This window comes from Notolepis coatsorum (genome assembly GCF_963971535.1).
Source record: "Notolepis coatsorum genome assembly, chromosome: 2".
Taxonomy (NCBI): Eukaryota; Metazoa; Chordata; class Actinopteri; order Aulopiformes; family Paralepididae; genus Notolepis; species Notolepis coatsorum.
This window is the reverse complement of record NC_140166.1, coordinates 48106684-48128009: the sequence shown is the minus strand read 5'-3', so window position 1 is coordinate 48128009 and position 21326 is coordinate 48106684. Positions and strand designations below refer to the sequence as shown.

At 43.4% G+C, this 21326-nt stretch overlaps 1 protein-coding gene across 1 annotated transcript in view; it reads left to right on the top strand.

Annotated features, from left to right (window-relative positions):
* Positions 1-21120, top strand: part of vamp8 (vesicle-associated membrane protein 8 (endobrevin)) — a 39559-nt gene extending 18439 nt beyond the window's left edge. The window contains exons 2-3 of the mRNA XM_084307455.1: positions 6031-6192; positions 19158-21120. Of these exons, the coding sequence (XP_084163581.1) occupies positions 6031-6192; positions 19158-19364 (369 nt within the window). The 3' untranslated portion in view covers positions 19365-21120. The remainder of the gene's footprint in view (positions 1-6030; positions 6193-19157) is intronic.
* Positions 21121-21326: the final 206 nt, after the last annotated feature.

Genomic DNA, 21326 nt, shown 5'->3' with positions numbered 1-21326 from the left:
GTAACATAGACTCCTTACCTTAGATCAGATCTCCAAAAAGATTATTCCAATTCCTGATCGCCATTCCAAATATCGATCGCGTTTATTGATTGATTATTGGCTGCTGTAAATATATATTCCATGCTGCTTTCCAACTCGCGATCACTTCCCTCATCAGATCCATCGCCAGCATAATGGAGCCAGTAGGCTCCCCCCACAGGGATCTCCCAGTATAATCGAATGGCCTGCAGTTACACAGGGATAGACGATAGGGGGCGGTATTTTCCCATCTGAGCTCCTAGGAGGGTCTGCTGTACCAACGGGAGACTCGGTTGATGAAATATGAATTCAGATCGCTAATAAAAAAATCAAACGACAATACACGTCGTCGGCACTCAACGGGGGGCATGATAAGACGACAATACACGTCGTCGGCATTCAAAGTGTTAACATTGGCCAGCTAAACGTGCATAGTCTGACCTGTGTTAACGTTAAGTAACTTGTGTTCCGCTGGGAAAGACTGTGCATCACTGCATTATAGGGCTGCACGATTAATCGCAAAAAATCGCAATCTCGATTCATAGACCTATGCGATCTCATTTCTAAATTATGATGATTAAAAAAAGTTAATAATAATTTAACTTACTTTAAAAAAAAACATAATGATGACGAAAAATAATAATCTTTTTTTTTAAGATAAATTTTTTTAGCATTTATTGCTTTTTCATGGTCAGACATGACCGACAGAGGAGGAGAGGATGAACGGGAGAGGAGGCGGGGAAGACATGCGACAAATGTCACCGGGAGCAGGAGGCGAACCCGGGACGGCCGCGTAGGTGTGCGAGGCACTATGCGGTGCGCCACAAGGGGGCGCCCCGTGATCTCAATTCTTAGAGAAAAATCGTGATTCACATTTTTGCAAGAATCGTGCAGCCCTACTGCATTATACAACTTGTTTAATCCAAACGTCCATTCAGAAACTTTGTATTATGAAATAAGACATTTGGGGGATGTCTGACTATTTCCCTATGCTCAGTCGACACTATTGACATGCTCTTTCTCTCTCTCTCTCTCTCTCTCTCTCTCTCTCTCTCTCTCTCTCTCTCTCTCTCTCTCTCTCTCTCTCTCTCTCTCTCTCTCTCTCTCTCTCTCTCTCTCTCTCTCTCTCTCTCTCACTGTTCTGTCACGCATCCACTCAACTCATAGAAAATACACAATCAGGCTATTATTCTAATCGATACTAGTATTGAACCGTTTTTAACAGCTGAGTATCGCAATACTTTTCTAGTATCGTGCAACACTAGTCCCAACACACACATACTCCCCATCACCCCTTCAAGGTCCTCTACCTGGTATATCGTGCAGCAAAGGGAACAGCTCCCACCCACCTACCTCCGGTCAATGGTGTCACTGTCTAAAGTAGACCCCTCCGCTCTACCTCTTCTGGCCGCCTCAGACCCACTCCTATCCGAGCTCCGGGAGGGTCGTCAAAGCCGCCTATTCTCGGTCCTTGCTCCACAATGGTGGAACGAAGTGCCCACCACACAGTTAGGACAGCCGAAACCCAACCAATCTTTTGCTGTCGACTAAAAACACACTTCGTCCTCTACTATCATGCTCTCTTCCACTAAATAATCTTCCTTGCCTACCTACTATACTAATATCTATTATACTATGCACTCCACACTGCAGCACCCAAGTTTCAGCACTGTTTGTTACTCAGCTGAAAGAGTTGTGCCCTTCCTGCTGACTCGTCGTTAGGGATGGGTACCTTTCACATTTGAACCGATACCGGTACCTGTGAATCGATACCGGTACCCAACGGTACCTTTTTTCGGTACTTTAGTCTCAAGAAATTTAATTTACCTACCTCAGTCGTGAAGAAAAAAAATCCAAACGTCAAATAACTACAATTTTGACAGTTTTCGGCTTGCCATTGCTCCGACTGCTTTGTTGTTGAATCAAGTCAAATCCTAGGTAAGCATATATTGTGCATGTGAACGTTGACATGAAAAGAAAAAAGTTAAAAAAAATATATATATATATATATATATATATATATATATATATATATATAAAAAAATATCTCACATGATTCGATACTCGGTAGTACCGACGTGTTTCGGTTCGGTACCTCAAAAGTACCGAATTCGGTACCCATCCCTACTCGTCGTACACAACTTGTAAGTTGCTTTGGATAAAGTGTCAGCTAAATAGGGCTGTACCGAATGCTTTGAAGCTTCGATCATAATGTTGACATTCAAATTCTAAATCAACATTTGAATTTTTTATTTTTAATAAAATTATTTTATTTTAATTTAATTTTTTAATCTTTTTTTCTTCTGTCTATTCAACCTGTTTAAACCAATGGGGGTTTTCTTCACAGTTTCAGTTAAAGATTAGGCTACACTAATATTATACTATAAGACGTCACCATCACTTTCATACCAACCGTGCCCTTATTGGATTATTTATGTTGACGAAACTGATAAAGAAAGTTGATTTAATAAAAGAAAAAGACTAATTTAATCAGATTAATCACTTTATTCAAATTGAGGATTTAGTTTAAAAAAGTATATATATATATTATAATATATATATATATATATATATTTTTATGAATATTTATTTTTTTAGACATTCGAAGCTTCGTTCGAATACTTCAATAGAAGCTTTGAATGTTAAAAAATGACATTGGGTCCAGCCCTGCAGCTAAATGACTAAATGTAAATACACAGTACACCGACTCCACCATTACTTGTACCGGTGTAAGAATAGCGGTGTATTCTTAGTTTTTTCATATAGAAATAAAAACCCATTTAGTTCATTTTCGCATATCATTGCCCACATTCATCAAATAAAAAAACTAAGCGTGTTATCAATACTTTGTCAAACAACATTATAACGTGAAAATGTGCACGAACAGCGGAGCCTATTCATTCTGCAACATTATTTTCCTATTCAATGTAATTATATGGATTTTTATTCCTTCATATGGATTTAGGACAGACTCACTAAATACTAGACCACAAAATTGCGTTGGTAGCCATTTATGGAAAGGAAACGTTTATGTAGCATCTGTATAATATGTTCAACTTTGACAATTTCATTATGTACTCATCTGTCCAATTGTTTTTTAAGATAATTCAACAATGCTGCCCCTCCACCCCTTTTGAGGGCTTTGCTCTGAGCAGCAGGGCTACAAGGTCAACCTCCTCTAGAGGGCAGTGTAGCATTACAAAACGAGCTACTGCCTTTGCACAATCTGCTTTTTCGTTTAAAGCCATAAAGGAGTGGAACATGCTCCCTACAGATTCTGCACAAGTTTTCAAACGTTTTGAAGTGTGTGTGTGTGTGTGTGTAATGTATATAGAAGGAGGCTGGCGAGAGGGGGTTAGGTTGAGATTAGGGAATGTGGCTATGATGTTGTTATGCGACTTTATTATCTCTTGATCATATTTTGTATTGCTCAATTGTATAATGTATTTGTGTATTTCTTGTATGTCTACTTGCCTAGGGACTGCAGACAAAAAGCTGATCTGGTGCAATGCATCTCCGCTCAATAACCGAGATTAATGTATGTTGTACAGTACATTGTCCCTGACAAACTAAACAGTCATCTAAACTGAACATCGCATCCATAGCACAAATATCCGCTCTTATAAACGGAGCATGGCCATTCATTGATCACACAGGACCTTCATGAAAGTTGGGGATACAGTCATGCGTTAAATGCTTGTTCTATAAAAAACGTTCCTCCATAACGTAACGGATGTGATATTTGATCTGCTGCGTAGTACACAGCCTTTGCAAAGCTTCAGAATTCTAAACGCCAAAATGCAAAAAACATGCTAGGACAACTCTGCCCCTGTCGGAATCTATGTAATGTTGCCATTTTGAAAACAAATACAAATATATTTTGTGTTTCCTCATCCCTTGCAATAGCTGTATAAAGGTCGGGCAAATGAACAACACCAAAATATACACCAAAATATAACTTCGCCTTTTCACGCTGAGGTTGACGTTTGTGTGGAAATGCCCTTAAATCCCTGTGATTATAAATCACAAAAGCTAAAAGGATATTGTGGGTTTGAGTCCGTGTGACCGTAAACAAAGAGGCCTATTGAGATGTTGGATCTTAATATGAAAATGTGATTTGATGTTCTCTGCCTTGCCTTGACTTAAGTTTGTCTCTTTTGCTGCTATCTATTTTCTACTTATTTTATGTCTGCACTTTTCTGCCAACTATGTGCTAATTTTACTCCTGTGAAGCACTTGGAGCTGCAATTATTGTATGAAAGGTGCTATACAAATAAAAATTATTATTATTATATTATTATAAAAAAAAACAAGCTGTGAAGGTTGAACACAAGACGGACATTCTTGTTAAGATGCACATTTTAAGCATCATTTTTATATGACAAAGATAAAGCTGCTTTTAGCTCATCTGTGAAACCCTCTGGTTATAGCATAACACAATGAATGTAAAAAAAAATAATTACTCATTAGCACAGCCTGCTCATATCATTTACCAAGTGACGTTAGAGGTGACAACAATGTGACAGAGCAGATTATGTCCCACAAAGCCACTACTATCTCTCATTAAACATTGTGCCAAGTTAGCTTGGTGTATTGAAACACACACACACACATGGAGAGAGAAAAGCAAGCACACAAATGCAAGATGTTTGTATCACCCTCTTTGATAAATGGATGGATACCATAGATGGATACTTTATTAATCCCCGTAGGAAAATCAGTGTTGTTTCCGGTAACGGATGTAATATGTAAAGAGATTATACATATCCAGGGGCAAGTATATGAAAGGAGAATAAGGATAAGGAGAAGCCTCTTTGCAGAATTGGATATAGAAAAAAGATATAAACCGAGAGCAGCCATGTACTGGGGTTCAGACGGGCCAGTGTAAATGGACGTATTATCTGCACCGGTGCTGTATGTGCAGAGTATACCGATACGGAATGATGAGAATGTGCAGATATTTGCGTAGGTGGTAATATATATAACAAACAATATATTTTATATATATATATATATATATATATATATATATATATTACACACAAACCTATAGTAAGTACAATATATGCAAGTGCAACTTTGCCAGAATATACAGGTTCCTAGAGTATCCAGTTAGCTAAAACCCTCTGGAGTCCTGGGCTATTTTCAATGTTTTAGCTACTTTTGTATAATTCACATTTAAAAATGGTTTACCATGGTATGTTTGGTATCATTCTTTTCAGCACAGTCTCACCTATATGACCTGACTGTTTGTTTTCATACTGTATAGACCGTATACTGCATACTGTACACAACACAAAAACGATTTTAGAAGATTTGTTTTTCTACCATGAACAAAATGTAAACATGCTCCTCCATAGCGGCTGGGTGGCGTAGCGGAGATTGCGCTTGTCACCAATGCAAGAGACTCCGGTCTCGAATCCCGGTGTCAGCATTGCCTGCGGCTTGGGCCAGTCGTCATACTATCTTAATTGGCAGAGTCAGCGGGTGGAAGTCGATGGGTGGGGATTGGACGTTGTGGACAGCGCCTCCTACAGGTCGGTTGGGTGACGCCTGCACAGCAGAGACAGGAAGTATCGGGGGCAGCGTGAGCCTCCCACGCGTTACTCCTCGCCACTGAGAGTCCGCGCTGTTCAGGTGAAAAGATGCGACAGCTGCCTCCTCGTGTACCGGAGGGGACACGTGATGCAAGGCTTTTATCCTCACTACAGCCGACCAGTGGGAGGCATAGTCTAGCAACGTTCAAGACAGGGGAGGGGAGAAATGGCTATACGAAATTGGGATGGGAGAAAAAATAGACTAATAAGGAGAAAAAGTGGATAAAAAAAAAGAAACATGCTCCTCCATGAATCATTAGAAATACCCAGTTAAAAGAAGGCAGTGCAAATGTCTGGAATTACAGAGTTGCATCCCTTCCTCTTCATTACTCATCTCTCTCTCTCTCTCTCGTTCTCGTTCCTTCTCCTCTCTTCCCGTTGTGCTCGGTCTATCTCCTTCTTCTCCTCCTCCCAGGAGCAGGGTGGAGATGAGGTGGTGCCGAAGGACAAGATGCAGTCCCTGAGGTCCCAGGTGGACGGGGTGAAGGACATCATGACCCAGAACGTGGACCGCATCCTGGCCCGCGGGGAGAGGCTGGACGATCTGATGGACAAATCGGAGGATCTGCAGCAGGGGGTCAGTCTCACTGTGGGCGGCTTTTTTTTTTTGGATTTTCTTCTTCCTTGAATATAATTATGAAGGGTTTCAGTATAAGTACAGATGAATGCAGCCCCTACATTGTAACTGTTTTCCTAAGTTAATATAGGCTTTTGATCAAGGTTGTTTTAACCCTTTCACTACCACGCTACAGAAGGTTAACCTTTCACTAGCACACTACAGACAGTTAACCGTCTGTAGTGTGGTAGTGAAAGGGTTAACCTGCTGTAGTGTGGTAGTGTGAAAGGGTTAACCATTTGGTAGTGAAAGGGTTAAAGGAGACACTGTCAACATTTGAATAACTTTGTGGAGCTAGATTTATAGTTATCACATGTTCTGATTGTTTTTACTTGCAGGTTATGATTATCTCTTGTGAATGCATTCCAACTGTGCTTGGTATTGATTAGCGCTCCTCAACTGTTGAAATTCTTCCAGTCAGTTTGCAGAGTTGACGCACCCTTTTGAAATGATTCTAATCAGTAGGTTTGGCATAAATGGATTGCGTTAGTGAATATCAGGAAGTGGACCCAGGAACAGTCTCGGTTGCATGGGATTTAAAAAAAATTTAGCTTGAAATGCAAACCATTTGAATCCCAAGGTGGCTGTACTGTACACACCTAGCAGGTTGTCAGTTAAAATGATTAGTGTTGTGTTTTTTGCGATTTTGAAAGTTGATGGGTGTCAGATTACATGGTTGCAGAGCCATGCAATTTCTCCCTCACCCGCAATGGTGCCCCCAAGTCAAATATGAACACTCACTTCCCCCAAAAAGGGTTGCATATGCGACCATTGTACTCTCAGTCTAAAGCCCTGAATTAGGTCCTGGATAGTCTAGCCCTGCTCAATATGCAGTCAATCATAGACCTGGCGAGTGAGGTTCCACCTGTAATTTTGCCCCATTGAAGAACTAGTAAGTATTATATCCAAACTGTATTGTGTAGGTTCATAATCTTTAATTGAGGTATATATTATTTTAATTTAGTCACCATGGAAACAAGTCGAGATTCAATTGCATTAGGTACACAGTCTTGTACCCATGACTTTTTTCCAAGTTTTTGTCAAATGTAAAAGGTAGATCTCATTTAATTAGGCTCAACTCTGCTCCTGTCAAATGTCGGACCAATTGAATAAGCAGAACCATATTAAGCTGCTACCTTGAAAAACCTTTGTGGTAAAAGACCATATAAAAGAAAAATGTCTGGAACCGGGCAGGTCCTAAAACAACCACGTGGACTCATCATAAAATCATATCACATGGGGGCTGTCTCACCAAAAGAAAGTGTCATTCTCCTTTTTATTTCAATTACATTTTATTTTCATTATTTCTAAAAGGCTTATTTAAATTATTTCAGTATTACTTTATATTACTTTGACATTGCTTGATACAGACGAACACACCCTGCTGTCTGTTCCTAAGCTCTCTGTACCTCTCGGACCAAAGGAGGCTCGCACGCCCCAATTCATAACTGTCTGTTTGCACATCAAACGCACGCACACCTGGTAGAATGTCACATTGTGATCACGCGTTTGCCACTTAGCCCTTCTGTTTATCCTGTGGCATTATTTATTTATGATGATGTTAATAATGATAGTGTAGCTATGTCCGCATGTCACCCTGTTCAGTCATGATAATGTGATCAAATAAAATGCATAGCATAGATGGATATTGGTGTACTCTCTTAACCCTTTCACTGCCACACTACAGACGGTTAACCCTTTCACTACCACACTACCGACGGTTACCCTTTGCTGTGTGGCAGTGAAAGGGTTAACCTTCTGTATTGTCACAGTGGGGGTTAACAATTTGGTAGTGTGGTAGTGAAAGGGTTAACATGAGAGATAATGTTAATTTAGGTTATAGCAACGTTAGCCAGCTATCTTAACGTTAACATACACTATAGGCTACTAATCCGTAATGTTAGCATTATTAACGTTAACCAGCTACCTAACATTCATGTTTACTAGGTAACATCAAAACAACATAATGTGACAGGTTTACATCCCTGTAAGGCAGTAGCTCCAAAATTTTTTTTTTGTCAGGCCCCCCTTTGGTGAACCAATATCTTTTGGGCTCGCCCCAACAAAATAGTCATGAAATGGGCCAAGTTTAAATGTATTTAAATAACATCAATATCATGAGCTTTCAAATTGTGAAACCACCTAACAATAACATTCTCAGTAACTGTTACATTCAAGCCTACAATATGGCTCGTCAAGGCCTTGAATGCGACGTGGTGGACACAGGACACTGGACAAAAGTTTATCAAAAATAACTATTTATTTACAACTAACTAAATGGACAGAAATAGTGGGAGCTGGGTGTTCCAGACTCCAAAGTTAAATAACAAAACTAGGAAAAAGGAAGAACAAGCCGAATGTACAACAAAACAATGAGAGCAGGTGAGACGCTGGAGAGCTGAGACATCTCCTGTGAAGTGGGGGAGACTTGACAACTGCTCCCTGCACTGCATTTGTAGGGCGTGGTGCCTCATCACCACACCTGTGATGAATTAGAAGGGCGGCCATTTTAATAACAAAAACAGGAAGAAACAGTGTGTCAATTAAACCACCAATTAGTGACAGCACACTTAACCACAATGTGAATATGCACCACAGACAGTAAGTATCCCTCCACCATGTGAAAGTAATACGTAACACCCCCACACCGAAGATTTATGTTCTTCTCCCAACTATAGCCCAAAGAAACCATCACCAAGAGAATGAACATAAATAAATAAATAAGAAGATACTTACCAACCTTACCAAAAAAAATGCAACCACACACTCCAACATGTGTAGTGCCTGTACTGTGTTGAGTGAGCCCCGGTCAAGAGTCACACTCAACTGTACACCAGTGCATGTGAGCGGATCGGAGCGTGACCGGCGCGGGGCGCGGAGCGGCCGGTTTTGACGTGAGCGAGGAGTGGGTTTTAAAATGAGTCGTAATATATATGCAGTACAATGCCAAAGCAACAGATGGCGATGTACAAACATGAAGGCCATTTTCAACCAATGAGAAGGGTGAACCTGTGATATCCTGTTCAGGCTTCACTCCTCCTCCTTCACTCACTCCTGTTAGAAAAAGTATCGACGCCATTGTTGTTGACGTTAGCTTACATGCTAACGTTAATGGCAGCGACCATAGCATTGTGGCTCGGCTAGCCTATCATCGCTTAATAGAGCTAGTGAATGGATAAACAACGTTATTTAACATTGCAGAATGGGTACAATTACAATGCGGCTCAATACAAACAATTGTTAAGGGGCCCAGGGGGTGTAGACTGTTGTAGTTTGAGCCAATTTACACCATGCTCCAAAAAAAATAAAAATGCAGAGCGATCTGGAGCGGGGAGCGCTCGATTCAAGGTGAGCGGGGAGCGAGCGGAGAGCGACTTGGGGGCGGGGTCAACATGAACGATTAGCGGAGCGGACCAAGCTTTAAAGAGCGAAGAGCGGATTTCTCGGCCGCGCCGATCCGCTCACGTGGCCTGCTGTACACCAAAAAAACTGTGACCCACAAAGCGAGCCACTACCACAGAGTGACAATGGGTCGGCCCCTGTCGAACACAACCCTTAACTCCGTCGAATGCGCTCTACTGAGGAACATTCGACACTGTCGTTTAGCAACCCCGTCCTGATACCCGCCCAAGCGAGACCCCACCAAAATGTATCCAGCCGGGCCTGGATGGAGCGGAGCTAGTGGAAACATCTGGGCAACTAAACCCCACTCAGCCCCTACTGAGGCGCAAGGCCTAGAAGCCAATCCACCCACCAACACATCACCACCAAACAAAAAACTCACGACAACAGGTCCCTCCGCCGATACAGACCTGACAAACGGAGACAACAAACTGGAGTCAGCACGAGACAGCAGCTCACTGCGCTCAGGACAGAAAACAGCAAAACAAAATACAGGCTCCACATCAACAGGCCGCTCCACCGACACCGACCTGTCAAAAGGAGACAGCAAACTGGAATCACACACTTGAGAAAAAACAAACTCATCGCGCTCCGGACAACCAACAGGAAAACTATCAGCACACTCCCCTGGTACCAACACAGTGCCCATCTCCTCCCCACCTGGCACTGTCAGTACATGAGACTGTACTGAGGGCTGTACCCCCGATAGCTGTACAGGAGACTGTGAGTCACGAACATCCAGAGCAGGATGTACCGCCTCAGGCACGTCCTCACCATCCCTGGAACAGAGCAACATCACTTCAGGCACAAAAATATCTGGAGTACCACCCAAAATGGCGTCACAAAAAACGGCATGGTCAGGAACCAAAATGGTGGCACACTCATCAACACTGTGACTCAAAATGGCGCCACAAAAATTAGCACTGTCACGAGCAAAAATGACAGAAGAAACTGCACCGTCATGAGCCAAAACAGTGTCACAAAAAATAGGACTGTCATGAGCAACAATGGTGTCACAGACAGCAACAGTGTCATGAGACAAAAAGGTGCCACTGTCATGAGCCAAAATGGTGGCACACACAGCAACATTGTCATGACACAAAATGGTGGCACACATATCAACTTCGTCACGATCAAAATGGTTGCCACCCATTAGACAAGGTTGTGAAGACTGCCCCTGCTGTACAGGACACAGGTAACTAGGTTGACAAGCATACCTAGCATACCCAGCGCCTGGCAGAGAGTCAGTGTGGTCACGTGAAGCAATATCAGAACCAATAACTGACATACTGGGATCATCACCGCTGACAACTGTCTGAGACATCAGCTATAGGAAGGCTGGCAGCCTAATTCTGGCCTTGTAGCCTCTTTAACCAGAACGGTGCCACATGAAACATCAGAAACACCAGCAGAAATGGTGCCACATGAATCAGTAACATCCTCCTCACTCACATCCCCCTCATTCTCCTCCTCCAATTCGTCTGTGGCCTCAGCCACCGTACAGGCTGGGAAGCCCACGAGATACTGCTCCGCCACTGGAGTATCTGGCACGCATGTCACCTCCGGTTTCACCAGTACTCTACCTCCAGCCAAGTCATTGCCCAAGAGCAACGTTACCCCCTGCATAGGGAGTTTGCCAGCCGTCACTCCGATCACCACTGGTCCTGATACAAGGGCACAATCAAGAAAGACATTATGCAGCGGCACATGAATGAATGAATGAATGACTTTATTTGACAATAAGAGCAGAAGAGCACAGTCGGGATATACTGCCAAGGATGTAACACAAAAAAGCTCAGAGCTTATTTCCATTGTGGTCCTTGTAGGGGGGTGGGGGAATGTGATGCTTAACACATGCATCATACAAAACGTGACATCACAACACATCACATATACCATTTAACATTTATATACATACAGACTCATACAACATGCAAGGGTGCCTTAAGCTAAGTGTCTAGGTATAGTCCCTTTTGAGCCATGTCTTCAGGCTGGACTTGAATCTAACGGCACTGTCTATGGTTTTCAGTTCACTGGGCAGACTATTCCAATAGACAGCTGCTGAATATAAAAATGACTCCTTCCCCATACAGCTCCTGAATCTGACTGGCACAAAGTCAGTTGAGCTGCGCCTTGTTTGGTAAGCATGGGTGTCTCTGATTCGGTTGAAGTAATTGTTAAAGTACACTGGCACTACCCCATGCACTATTCTGTGAACTAGGCACATCCCTATCTGGTTTACTCTGTCTTCCACCTTAAGCCATCTCATGACCTCAAAGTGAGATGGGTCAAGGTGGGTTCGAGCAGGTAGCCTTAGTATTACCCTGATTAGCTTGTTTTGTGATGTCTGTAGTTTTATTTTCTGACTTTTGGGGGCACTGTTGTACCAGGAGCCACACGCATAGTCATAGTGACACTGTATGAGAGCTCCGGCAAGAATCTTCATCATCGTGTGCATTCCAAAAGCCTCAATAACAACCCCTGCACCCAACTCAGAGTGGTGCGTAAAGGGCAGGACACTACTTTGAACAAAAGATTGGGATGCGCCAGTATCACGGAGAATTGTCACCGGCACTTTAGGACCCCCCTCTGTCAATGAAACAAACCCTTTACTCCTGAAAGGTGTGTAAAGGTCATCCACTCCTTTGCCATCAAGTGGAGACAGAACAACAGGGTTACGTACAGGTGCATTTATCAACATCACCGGCCTGGGTGGGTTAGCCGGGCGCTTTTCTGGGTGCAAACGATAACAATTTCCCATCACATGTCCTGCACTCCCACAATGCTGGCACTTCCGGGCATCATCGCTTCCCCATGCCCCATTAAACTTACCACTACCCCCAGCACTGGACCCCGTAGGCCTATTAGGAGTCCATTTCGGCCTCCCCTCATCATGCACAGGATAATGCTGTCTCTCAAAAGACGTCCTGTGGGTCAAAACATACTCATCAGCCAGGACCGCTGCTGCTGAACAGGTCCTGACTTTCCTCTCATTTAAGTACATGGCAATATCCTCAGAAACGCCATATACCTTGAATTCCTCCAACAAGATTAGGTCCCTAATCTCCTCCACTGTGGTGACCTTTTTCCGCTGCACACCACCGGTCAAAAAGCAACCGCTTTTCCCTCACAAACTCCACAAAAGACTGAGAGTTCTGTTTCCTCAAATTGCGAAATTTCTGGCGGTAAGCCTCAGGGTCCAATTCATAGGCTTTAAGGACAGCCTGTTTCACCACAGCATAATTCTTATTATCAGGATACATCGACGCATACACGATCTGTGCCTTAGAGCGCAAAGCACTCTGCATGAGGATAGTCCATTTATCTGCTGGCCAGCCGCAACTGCCAGCTATGTCCTCAAATAATAAAAAAAAACTATCGACGTCCCTTTCCAAAAAAAACGGAACCATGCTTTTTTGCCTAGCCATATCAAAACCCGGCTCCCGATGCACATGTATAGCACCAGCACCACCCGCATTACGCATCGCCATCTCCCGGTCATATGCTGCCTGGGCGCGTACCTCCTGTGCCACCTCAATAGCTTCCTGGGCCTCACGTTCAGCTGCTCTGCCCTCACGCTCTGCCCTGGCTGCAGCTGCTGCTGTAGCTGCTGTAGCTGCTCTCCTCACCTCACTAGCTTCAATAGCCTCCCGTTCAGCTGCTTTGTCCTCACGGTCTGCCTTGTTAATAGCTGCAAGCTCACGCGCTGTCCTAAGCTCCACATCTCGCCCACGCGGTAGCTCAAAGCCTTCTCCCTCCTCCTCCAGAGGTCTACCTGCAGCCACACCAAAAACCTTCAGTGTACTCAGTTCCTCAATTAATTGACCTAACAAGTTCTCCTTTTTCTGGCCTGCATCGAGGTCTATTGAAAACCTTGTTGCTACCTGTAGTAACTCATCCTTTGAACATTTTCTTACCTTAGCCAGTGTTGGCTCTGCAACAAAGTCATCAATGTCCAACGTCATTTTCTATTATCCTCAGTAAACGACAACAAATGAATACAACAATATTAATTACTAATTAAGTCATTAATCAACCAATTAATTAATTACCAGTACAAGGCAATACTACAATTAATCCACAACAAGGGACATAGTTCAGTATCCAAAACACAAGCAACTCACCCACCGTTCCTACGACCTGGGGTTCAAACTCCAATTTCCCTGTATCCACAAAAAGGTGTAGCACGTAATTAAATGACAGTGATTGAAGATACACGGCATAACACAGCACGCAATTAAACTCACAAGCAGTAGTTCAAAACACTGCATTTTATGTTAGCACGCAAAACAAATCACACTGTATCTAAGACACACGGCATAACACATACTGGACCAAAAAGGTCAAGCTCAATAATGCACACAGATCCTATACTAGAGAATCACAGCAGACACTGCTACTGGACACTAGCTACAGGCCTCTGCTGAGACGAACCACCCACAAGACTAACCCTGTGGTAGGCATTTATCCCAAAATACTGGAACAAACGCTCTTCAGTAACAAACCAAGTGAGGCAAAACCCCTTGTGTTACACTCAAACAAATTCAACAAACAAATTCTAATAATACAAACAGGTGCTCCATACAATCTGATTTGACTCACAAATAGCTTCTAAAACCTATACTGCAGTCAAAAGAAGGACTGCTAGGCCCACCACATGTCTAATCTAACAAAACACTTACATCAGGTCCTAACACACTAATTACATTTCCCGGCCCCCTAACCTACCTATACTGAAAGCTAATGCACTGTAGACCTAGCTTTCTTCAACCACACCTGCTACCAGCCAAAGATCATATACCAATCACTTCTTTGACCGCCCCAGGAGTACGTGGTACACAGGAGGCTAACAACAGCCAGAAAACAATGAAATTACCTACCTGTGGTGTCCACTAAACTAAATATTTTAAAGCATACCAGTAGTCAAATCAAATTATAAATTAAGAGCATACTTACCTGTTTGAAGACCGGCTAGAGCCCCCATGTTACATTCAAGCCTACAATATGGCTCGTCAAGGCCTTGAATGCGACGTGGTGGACACAGGACACTGGACAAAAGTTTATCAAAAATAACTATTTATTTACAACTAACTAAATGGACAGAAATAGTGGGAGCTGGGTGTTCCAGACTCCAAAGTTAAATAACAAAACTAGGAAAAAGGAAGAACAAGCCGAATGTACAACAAAACAATGAGAGCAGGTGAGACGCTGGAGAGCTGAGACATCTCCTGTGAAGTGGGGGAGACTTGACAACTGCTCCCTGCACTGCATTTGTAGGGCGTGGTGCCTCATCACCACACCTGTGATGAATTAGAAGGGCGGCCATTTTAATAACAAAAACAGGAAGAAACAGTGTGTCAATTAAACCACCAATTAGTGACAGCACACTTAACCACAATGTGAATATGCACCACAGACAGTAAGTATCCCTCCACCATGTGAAAGTAATACGTAACAGTAACAATAACCAAAAACTGAGGAAAAACAAATCGGCTATTCGTTTTTTGGTTTATTGATGTTACCATCACACTTGTTTGTTTACGAAGCCTCCCGGTTAACAATTAACACATTGGGCGCCGGACCCGACTAAAGTCGTGTTAACTCGCCGAACGTTGAGTGCCAGGACCCCCGAAAACCCGAGTATATGCGGGTTTTCATCGTTATTTCTTTTATTCGATATTTCCATTCATAAAACATGCAGGCAGCTGTGTGTTATCACTGGGGATGGGTCTGAGATCGCAAAAGTCCAATACTGCCGCTATTGCACTCCATTTGAATCGATGTGGCTTGGTGTCTGGGCCGCCTATAGCTTATTAACAGCGGAAGAGTGCTGCCGAGTGCTTCCGCGTTTTCCCTGATTGGCTGCGACACGCCCCGCGGCAGAGCGGAGCGGCAGAGCTTGCGGCATAGCGGCAGAGCTTGCGGCATTATGTAGCCGTAATCCCTGATGTTTTTCATTCGACGCTTAGCTCAACTGGCAGCGCTGCCGTGCTGTGGATCCTGCGGTCCGTTGGTGACAAGTTCGATTCCCTTCAATTTTTTTTTTTTTTTTTTTTTTACATGCATTCTTTCGCCGGTTAAGTTTAGGCATGTTAACTTTAAGCATTGTTTCGGAGTTGGTTATGGTTAAGGTTAGGCATTGTTTCGGAGTTGGTTAAGGTTAGAAGGGTTAAGTTTAGGCGCTGTTAAGGAGCTGGTTAAGGTTAGAGTTTGTCTTAGAGAATGGCAATATTCTTTCGGAGTTGGTTATGGTTAAGGTTAGGCATGGTTAAGGTTAAGGTTAGGCATTGTTTCGGAGTTGGTTAAGGTTAGAAGGGTTAAGTTTAGGCGCTGTTAAGGAGCTGGTTAAGGTTAGAGTTTGTCTTAGAGAATGGCAATAGACAGCCTATTTCCGCGCTGCAGCTCTCTCGCGCTGCCGCGGTCACATGGGCGTCATGGCCAATCAGAGAAAACGCGGAAGCACGCGACGCACTCTTCCGCTGTTAATAAGCTACACGCGTCTGGGCCGATCTGCGGGCGGAGTCTAACTACTCGGGCAAGCCAAACGCTTATAACGCATGCATCGACGAGGGTCGGCCCCCCCGGTTCGTGTTCATTGCTGGATTATGTTGGCAACACGGTCGACATCAGTACTTGGAATGGCGATCAGATAATTGGAATATTCTTTTCGGGACAGATCCTGGTCAAGGTAAGGACTATATGGTATCAATATTCCGCTGATCCAAAAATGCCTTCATGCGATCGGGGCGTGTGTGGCGTGTTCCGTTGGTAGCGATCAAAGCACGGAGATGATCATAATACCGATCATCTAAATTTGATTTGAGAACAGTAGCTAGTCCAGGGAAGAAACGATAACGCTTTTACTAGAAAGCCGGCCATTACCCAGCATTTTGGAAATTACACCAGAACGCCCTGAAACTACACTCATATTCACAACGGTATAAAACGGGAATGTATGGATGGGAAAATTATCTGTTTCTTGCATCTTGACCGGAAGAAACTCAATGACAATCGACTATATTATTAGATCCATAGCTATAATATATAATATAGCTTTAGGCCTGCAAACGCATGGCATTTCAACGGTAAGGTAAACGGCGACTCCTGGCGCTGAATGAGTTAAATTACCAGAAAAAACAACAACAATTGATTCGATTGGTAATTGAACATTTAACACCCACCAGTTACTATGACATTGTTTATCATTACATACAATTTACTAATCCATAAATTTACACACGCACACAAGAGAGAGGGAGAATAGCTTATAGCAGACTTAATCATTTTAGAATATTTTCTGCTAATGAAGTTAAATAATAACTAGTTAGTTTTTATAGTTATCAGATACGATAACCGCTGGTTTAAGAAGATATTTTGAACGTGATTAATTCATTGCGCACTAGTTAGATGACATGTTGCGCATGTTATGACTTTGTACGTTGGCACATTAAGTAACAATACGATGCGTCGGTTATGAATATTAAAATTGACAATTTCATGGTCAACATCATCGACGATGATGTGGACTTGACTGATCACTTCCAAGTTAGGCCATGTCCCAGGGGGTAGAGTTGGTGATGGTGCTGGAAGGCTACATGATTGGGGAGCCTGTAAACTGCATGATATACAGGCCAGTGTTGCCTGTGACACTGATTGCTAGCCTCTTGTTGTAAAGACCTTTACTGTGTCATAATACTTCTGTCCTGCTCCATGCTCTTCCGGCACGTCTGCTCTTGCCGTAAACACTTCTATGTCACTGCCTGATCATTTGGATTAGCGCTTTTCACTCTGAAACTAAAACAATACATTCAGATTAACTAATTGTTCATACAAAATTTGCTATATCTTAATATTTAGAATTGTGGCACAAAATACAACTACAAATGTACTTTTTAAGTGACCTGCTAGATAAGTACAACCACCTTGGGATTCAAATGGTTCAATTTATTAATGAACATGAAAGTACATCTATGGCAAAATCCTTTGAACTGAAATGGCTCTGGGTCCTGTCTATTTGAATCGGGAGGGGTGTTACTGTCTGCCAATTTGGGACTGCTCTGGACGGGGGGGGGTTATTCTTCAAAATAATCCAAGAGAGGGCGGCTGAGTGGCGCAGTGGGCAAGTCGCTCGCCACTAACGCAGGAGATGCTGGTATCGAGCCCAGCTCTCGCCGTTGCTGCTGGCTTGGCCAGTCGTCATACTAACACAATTGGCAGTGTTAGGGGTGGGAAAGCCGGTGGTTGGGGATTGGACGTTGTGGACAGCGACTCCTACAGGTCGATTGGTGCGCCTGTACAGCAGAATCGGGAAGTATCGGGGGCAGCGTGAGCCTCCCACGCGTTACTCCTCGCCACTGAGAGATCGCGCTGTTCAGGTGAAAAGATGCGACAGCTGCCTCCTCGTGTACCGGAGGCGACACGTGATGCAAGGCTTGGTCCTCACTGCAGCCGACCAGTGGGAGGCATAGTCTAGCAACGTTCGAGACAGGGGAGGGGAGAATTGAAGGGAGTATTGGCGAGGCGAAATTGGGATGGGAGAAAAAAAAATAAAAAATAAGGATAAAAAGTGGATTAAAAAAAAAAAATATCCGGGGAGCTCCAGTAGCTCACCGTGTATCTCGGCGCTATTTCGGCGTCGGGGACAACCGTGCGCGTCACGGATCTGGGGTACATGAGTTCGACTCCCGGACTCGCCGTATTTTCTCAGAGTGTCTTCCCCTGATCTATATCCCATTCAACCTGTTTCTGTCGGTCATGCTTGACCAGAAAAAAAGCGATAAACGCTAAAAAGAACCAGCTGTCTGGTCAAAGTTTAAAAAAAAATATATCCAAGAGATGTCTTATTAACAAAACTATATTTGGTTGAAAACAACACAGAAGCACATTTTTCATATGAAAAGATGTTAATAGTGAGTTTTATCTTCGTACCAGCAGTCATTTTGTAAGAGACAGTGTCATATTTTAGGCGCATTCCATAGCATGACTGCACTCACTCACTCACTCCCCTCACTCACTCACTCACTCTCTCACTCACTCACTCACTCACTCACTCACTCACTCACTCACTCACTCACTCACTCACTCACTCACTCACTCACTCACTCACTCACTCACTCACTCACTCACTCCCCTCTCTCACTCCCCTCTCTCACTCCCCTCTCTCACTCACTCACTCTCTCACTCGCTCACTCGCTCACTCTCTCACTCACTCACTCACTCTTTCCCTCTCTCACTCACTCTCTCTCTCTCTCACTCACTCCCCTCTCTCACTCACTCACTCACTCACTCACTCACTCACTCCCCTCTCTCTCACTCACTCTCTCACTCACTCACTCACTCACTCACTCACTCACTCACTCACTCACTCACTCACTCACTCACTCACTCACTCACTCACTCACTCCCATCTCTCACTCTCTCACTCGCTCACTCTCTCACTCACTCACTCACTCACTCACTCTTTCCCTCTCTCACTCACTCTCTCTCTCTCTCTCTCCCTCCCTCCCTCCCTCCCTCTCTCCCAGGCTCAGCACTTCAAGCAGACGGCCCAGAAGGTGTCTCGTGCTTACTGGTGGAAGAACGTCAAGCTGATAGTGGTCATGGTGGTCGTCGTCCTCATCATCATCCTCATCATCATCCTGCTGGCCACAGGGGTCATCCCCACCAGCGCCCCCATACCCCCCCTGGTCAATCCCACCGCAATCCCACCCTCAAATCCCTCAAATCCCTAAAAAGACACGTTTAAGACCTTTTTTCAGTGGAATTGCGTTGCTAGGGGGAACAGCTTGGACTGCACTTGATTTCCTGCGGGCGGGAGTTTGACAATGTCAACGACCGAGTGGGAAATCAGCTGTAGTCCACCTGGAACGTTCATGTTCAACCATCTCTATGCATTTGCACTTAACGTAATCGTATATATATAATTGGGGAAAAAATAAATACACGCAAAGAAACCAACAACGATGTACATGCTATTGCGTTTGTATGTACAGTTAACACTCACATAAGTAGTTTCTACATTTTTATTTACCCAGGGTACAGTAGGTTAGCTTTTTCAGCAACGCCCCTGCGTCTCACTTACACACACATTCAACACCTGGGAGCCGCCCAGTCTGACACTTTTGGCCACCGGAGCGGTTGGATTTTAAGTGCCTTGCTCAAGGGCACTTCAGCGGTTAGTTTTGAGGGAGAGCGTTAACGCATTTGCTTTTCCCCACCGAGATTTTCCCCGCCGGTCCAGGGGATCAAACCGGCAACCTTTCCCGGTCACAAGCCCCACTTCTCTCAAGTCGGCGAATCAACTTGGCAGTTTGGGCACAGCTGTCGCGGGGCTCGATGTGTGTTTTTATATAAACTATGTAGTGTTTGAAATTATGAATGTGGGTTCCTCCAATCTCTCTTTTAGATATTCTGGGATTTCCTAAATCACTTATTTGCACATTTCCGTCGTAGCCTATGTGTAACATGTAAACGTGTACATTAGAAGATGCAGTGTTGGTAACATCTAAAGATGGTGGGGTTTGGAGTCCTGTTGTTGTTGTTGTTGTTATCTTGTCAATCTGTGAAAAACCCTTGTCACACCACATCCTCCTATCTTTTGTTATGCCATCAATTCATTAAATGAAAGGCTTATGTATTGGGCATACGTTTGCCATTTTGAGGGCCTCTTCCTTTAGAAATGCTTGTACATTTTCATATTGTTTTGCCGTCTTAACTATTGTTGAGCAGCATGCCATTTTGAAATGTCCTCTGCCCACGTTGGCTATTGAATGTATTCACTTATGACTACCATAGTTCTATCTAGCTAGTGAAATCGCTGTTGATGTTTTAAGGGGTTGTATTTGATGAGAGAGGTATTTACTTTTCATACACAGCCAAAGCCTAGGCCTGGTATGATATGCGCGTTCCGAACAATCAGTCGCCATTCCTTTAATTGATCTCTTTTGTTATTTTACCCCCACTGTTTTTAAGTGTGTTTTAACCAAGATGGTTGCTTTCTGTAGAGATATGTTACTGTACCCATACTAGAGAGAGAGAGAGAGAGAGAGAGAGACCCATTTCCTCTTGTGTTTGTGAACAAGCTGTACCCGTGTTGTCACCATGGAGAGTAGGTATTGGTGGGTGGCTATGTGGCTGATTTTTTTTTTAATATAAAAGACCTCACCACGTAACCATGATTCAATATATATAGCCTATGCATTAGCCCTTGTATGGCCCTCTTTTTTCCCCTCAAAACTCCCAAGACCCCCATTAATGGGGAAACATGAGCTCTTTCAGTAAGCCAGCTGAGAGTTCATTTTACAGCCTGCCAATGGCTCCCCCTGCTGGTCAACATGTAATAAGCACAGAGCTATTTGTTTATAGCTCCTGTGTTCTCTTCATATTCCATTCATTATGTTCTTATCTCTTTAACTGTTAAACCTTATCCCTTAGGCAATGTGTATATCCAGGCATAGCTTGAGAGGTGAATAAATTAACTTTATGGCTTGTACTGTACATACTCCCTATATTCATTCTCACATGTTTGTGTATTTGTAATGCCCCTTTAAACCATTGTCTTAAGGTCTTAATAGCAGAACTATAGATGGATACAGGTTATACTTTAGAGGCTATTTATTTAAAGGTCTTTAGTTTTTCACGTTAATCTTTAGTTTTTTAATCAAAAAAAAGAAAATGGTCAAATAAATGAGTGT